Genomic DNA, 5,768 nt, shown 5'->3' with positions numbered 1-5,768 from the left:
CTGTCTGTCTGTCTGTCTGTCTGTCTGTCTGTCTGTCTGTCTGTCTGTCTGTCTGTCTGTCTGTCTGTCTGTCTGTCTGTCTGTCTGTCTGTCTGTCTGTCTATCTATCTATCTATCTATCTATCTATCTATCTATCTATCTATCTATCTATCTATCTATCTATCTATCTATCTATCTATCTATCTATCTATCTATCTATCTATCTGTCTGTCTATCTAAACCCTGTTTGTGTATTTGACTCTAGGAGGACAGACGTATCGTCAGTGTATGAAGTATTCAGACTGTGACTACAATCGACTGGCTCAGATGTTCCCTCAGGTAACAACCTCTATTATATTCTGGTCTGATCTGGTCTATTCTATTCTATTCTATTCTATTCTATTCTATTCTATTCTATTCTATTCTATTCTATTCTGGTTAGGGTCTATTCTCTATTCTCTAACAGTGTACTAGGCATAACCTTGTCTGTCATGGTGAGCATTAAAATAAACCAACCCAGATAACTGTAGTGTTACCATGACAGCCATTCCCCTAACAAACACAACAGTAGGTTACATTGTAGCGTTATGATACAACCCTTCCCGAACAAACACAACAGTAGGTTACATTGTAGTGTTATAATACAACCCTTCCCCAAACAAACACAACAGTAGGTTACATTGTAGTGTTATAATACAACCCTTCCCCAAACAAACACAACAGTAGGTCACATTGTAGTGTTATAATTAGGGCTGTCAGTTTATCGTGTTAATTAGATTAATTAATTACACAGCAAATTATCGCGTTATGAAAATTAACTCAAAATTAATTACAATTTATTTTTATTTTTTATAATATATATTTTTTTATCTCATTCATTCCATAAGAATGTAGAATACACATTTACAGACTTTTTTTTAATATGGTCCATTTGCATGTTCTTGGTATCTGATTCTAGGGACATCTATGGATCTCAGGGAATGTATTCCCAGTGTCAGAAATACTGTGGGCTAGATCCACAAAGAATGGATTGCACGGTGCAAGTTGCACCCTTACTTATTTCATTATGAATTGAAAATGGGGGACCCTGATGTAAACAAGACAAAAGTCTTTCTCTGGTCTGCATCCCCTTAACACTATGGCGACCGGCAGGGCGCGGCGATTTAGGCCTCAGAGGACAGAGGCTTGTAAACAAACCGATGTACTTTCTAAGAGCTTTATATATCATTTATAGTATTGCTATCTGTCCATTCTCATTGTCACTTGAGTGCATAAACCGTGCCTTCATAATGGCTTAAAGGGGAACTATCTTATAAATGGCCTTTTTCAGTGTTTAGCATTGTTTCCTAGCTATGTGGACTTATATTAATATGATCTATGTCTCTAATTCTCATATTGGAGCATTCTTCCAATTCTCCTCTCACAATATTCACCCTCACTGAACTGAGTCATCTGAAAATGTGCTGATTTGTGATGTCAGAGAGACTCAGCTGTGTGAGACTCTGCTGAGACTCACACACTCTACACAGTTCCGAACACAGTAAACTCAAAACGGCTTAAGATCTTGAGGTAGAAAAATGCTGTTTTTGAGGACTTCATTAGAAATACAAAACAATGAATTAAAAGAAATAAAAAATTACAGAGGTGTTCCATAAACTCACAGGAATTGTGTAAAAGTGCCCAAATAGTGAAAGAAATAGTAAAATAGTTCCCCTTTAAAGAAAATAAAAATCCATCGGTTGGTTGTCATTTTATAGCGTCGTGAATATAAGGTATATCACACTTTTCGTCTAGGCTTTTCTGCAGGAGGCTGCAGAAAAGGCTAAACGTTGGCGCCGTTATATCAAACGCCATTTCTGCTGTATATATACGAATGAAATAAAACAAACAGCGTAGCATCCGGACTATTACAGAGCATCTATGGATGAAATGGGGGCGGCGGGGAACGCCGATTACTATTATTGATTAGCAATACAGTGTGCGTTCAATATAGCATTTTCATTGATCGATCACGTTACGTTATAAAACAATGTCCAATCCAACTGTAATTTGGGGTAATATTATCCTACCGTCAGGCCATGTGATCGCCGGCAGCATTTCCTCACCAGTCATCGGATTCTGGTAGATCGATATGCACATTGGCTAATCATAAATCCCATTATTCCACGCTGAAAAAAACGCTTGGCAAGCTGATCCAAGATGGAGGGTCTTCTTTTGGAATCAAGGATCTATGATCCGCCCACAGAACTGTAAATGCATTTTTTTTTAAATCCACATAATGATACTGCAGTGGAGCGATGGCGCCCCTAAGCGGGTCTGGCCGGTACTGCATGTTTAGAAAATCAAATATGTGAAAAGATCCTGCTAGTGGATCGGGTACCTAAGAAGCGTTATAAATATGGAATAAAACAATAACAACTTGCCACGAGTATATACGTGGCTCTGGTCCACAACGCTCTTTTTCAAAACACGTATATATACATGGACGGACGCCATAGTGTTAACAATTGTGTGTATTGAGCCGTACTGTATTGTACCCATTCTGCAATCTGTTAATAACATTTTCATTCAATCAATCAATCTGCACGGTGATTGATTGAATGAAAATTTTATTTTGAGTAAATTGTAATGAACCAAATGAGAATATCAATAAACATTTTTTTATCTTTGACTGTGAATAACACCATGCTCAAATTGACCAGACCTGAAAAATCTAAGCAAATTAATAGATGGAAGATGATTAAACAGAAGGTTTTGTATAGTACTGAATTCTGCCATCCGGACACATGCAATTTGAAATATGATTATAGAATATAGAATATCAGGCATAAAATGGTTATGCGATTAAAATGCGATTAATTAGATTAATTAATTACAAATCCTGTAATTAATTAGATTAATTTTGTTAATCGCCTGACAGCACTAGTTATAATACAACCCTTCCCCAAACAAACACAACAGTAGGTCACATTGTAGTGTTATAATACAACTTGTCCCCAAACAAACACAACAGTAGGTTATGGTACATGGTAGACAGTCTCTATGTGTCAGGTACATGGTAGACAGTCTCTATGTGTCAGGTACATGGTAGACAGTCTATGTGTCAGGTACATGGTAGACAGTCTATGTGTCAAGTACATGGTAGACAGTCTCTATGTGTCAGGTACATGGTAGACAGTCTCTATGTGTCAGGTACATGGTAGACAGTCTATGTGTCAGGTACATGGTAGACTATGTGTCAGGTACATGGTAGACAATGTGTCAGGTACATGGTAGACAGTCTATGTGTCAGGTACATGGTAGACAGTCTCTATGTGTCAGGTACATGGTAGACAGTCTCTATGTGTCAGGCATGGTAGACAGTCTCTATGTGTCAGGTACATGGTAGACAGTCTATGTGTCAGGTACATGGTAGACAGTCTATGTGTCAGGTACATGGTAGACTATGTGTCAGGTACATGGTAGACAATGTGTCAGGTACATGGTAGACAGTCTATGTGTCAGGTACATGGTACAGTAGACAGTCTATGTGTCAGGTACATGGTAGACAGTCTCTAAATATCTCCTCTGTAATATTAATTATGGTAAATGGCTGCTTTTTTATATAGTGCTTTTATCCAAAGCGCTTTACAATTTGTTACTATTATTTTACACATTCACACACCGATGGCGGAGGCAACCATGCAAGGTGCCAACCTGCTCATCGGGAGCAATTATGGGTTAAGTGTCTTGCTCAAGGACACATCGGCACGCTGCCCGGGAGGAGCGGGAATCGAACCAGGAACCTCCGGATTGCCAGACGACTGCTCTACCTCCCGAGCCACTGTCACAGACCATTAATTAATTATTATTAATGAATGTGTTAAATATCTCCTCTCTGTAATATTAATTATTATTACTATTATTCATTAATAAATGTGTTAAATCTCTTTCAGGTCTCCAGTTTCACCTACAAGTGCTGCAACTCTGATCTCTGTAACTCCGCCCCTACTTCTGCTACCAGCTCCCTGATTGGTCTGCTGGCCTCCATGGGCATGATCTGGTGCTTTATGCTCTGAATAGACACAAGCTTACACACACACACACACACACACACACACGCAACACACACACACACACGTGCACGCACACACACACAAAGCTTCACTTTTGATGTTTGCATCACCTTCATCATCATCACCTTCATCATCATAGACTTAAACGGACATGATTTTACTGAATCAATTCTGTCTTCACCTCCTATGTGATTAAAATGTAAGATTAAGAGTAAATGACTGGATTCTGTTCAGTATTGATTAGGGGTGTGACCCACAGGACACAATTTGATTCGATACACAATACTGGGTTCACATTTCAAATTAAACTTTAATGAAATATTCAAGTTGAAGTTATTACTGAAAACATTTAGTGTTGTGTTGAGTTGAGTAATGTGTCATAGCATATAGCCCTTTCACTGCCACACGACAGAAGGTTAACCCTCTACTATCACACAACCGACAGTGGCAGTGAAAGGGTTAACCGGCTGTCGCGTGGTAGTGAAAGGGGTTAACCGTCTGTGTGTCATCGCAGTGAAAGGGTTAACCGTTATGGTAGCGTGGCAGTGAAAGGGATAGTCTTCTCACCATGAATGGCATAACTAAGTTTAGCTGACATTCTCAGGTTATGATTAGGATGGTTAGATGTAAAGGAGCTCATATCACCATCCATTTTTCATATTGTGGCACGATATTTCCTCACACCCTGACTATTATTAGTAGTATATCTATTGTAGTATATATATATTATAGTATTAGTATACCTGTAATATTATTATTAGTATACCTGTTATATTATTAATATACATGTTATATTATTAGTATACCTGTTATATTATTACTAGTATACCTGTTATATTATTACTATATCTGTTATATTATTATTAGTATACGTGTTATATTAGTATACCTGTTATACTATTATTATTATACATGTTATATTATTAATATACCTGTTATATTATTAATGTATCCTCTACTGCTATTTTTGATGTTTTCATTGTGTCTGTGGAGTTTTTAATGTAAGAGTTTGAGTTATGGTTGGTTTTAATATCCTCTGTGCCCAGTAATGATTAAAATGAGATTAATGGAGACAAAGATGGTTTGTCAGTTTATTGACAGTGAGGCTCCCCCTTCTAACCAATCAGAGAAGCTCAAAGGGAACCTCGTGAAAATAAGCATTTTAGTGGTTGAATCATTCAACACAGACTTCTTGGGACCAGACCAGTCTTTATGATGAGTGGGTTCCAAGTCATTCTTCTTAAAGGACCACACCAGTCTTTCTAGCCAGAATGAAGAGCACGTTTAGCCAAAGACTAGCTTTATATTCTTATATCATACATTTTAGGCCATGTTTAGATGAGTCCCGCAGAAGTCTGCCTCAGGTAGTTGAGACCATAGATATATATAGAACACTAGATAGCTTACCTGCGCTGCCGGCCTCGTCTATGCCAAATACAACGCTGTTCGGTTTCCGGGTTCCTCTGATTGGCCACGACGCCCACGTGACCCCACGCTAGCACGCCCCCTTATGCCTGCCTGCCTGCCGCTACGCCGCGCCAAGCTCCGCGCCGTGCGCGCGCTCCTCAGCTTCCTCAATTTATACGCATGGAAGTATTGACTACGCCGTAAGCGTAACGAATCATTACAAAAATATACCGTTAACTGGAATATGTTGTTTCTTTACACATATGTTGGATTATGTAATTGGTTTGTCATGACAAACAGAGTACAGAGCTACAGAGCTCTCATAT

General features: G+C 38.6%; 1 protein-coding gene across 1 annotated transcript in view; it reads left to right on the top strand.

The window, feature by feature from the left end:
• cd59a (CD59 molecule (CD59 blood group) a) overlaps positions 1–5,054 on the top strand; it is a 7,567-nt gene extending 2,513 nt beyond the window's left edge. Inside the window, exons 4-5 of the mRNA XM_084326094.1 lie at positions 246–319; positions 3,916–5,054. Of these exons, the coding sequence (XP_084182220.1) occupies positions 246–319; positions 3,916–4,038 (197 nt within the window). The 3' untranslated portion in view covers positions 4,039–5,054. The remainder of the gene's footprint in view (positions 1–245; positions 320–3,915) is intronic.
• The last annotated feature ends 714 nt before the right edge of the window (positions 5,055–5,768 follow it).

Source organism: Notolepis coatsorum, assembly GCF_963971535.1.
Source record: "Notolepis coatsorum genome assembly, chromosome: 1".
Taxonomy (NCBI): domain Eukaryota; kingdom Metazoa; phylum Chordata; class Actinopteri; order Aulopiformes; family Paralepididae; genus Notolepis; species Notolepis coatsorum.
This window is presented reverse-complemented; position numbering and strand designations above follow the sequence as displayed.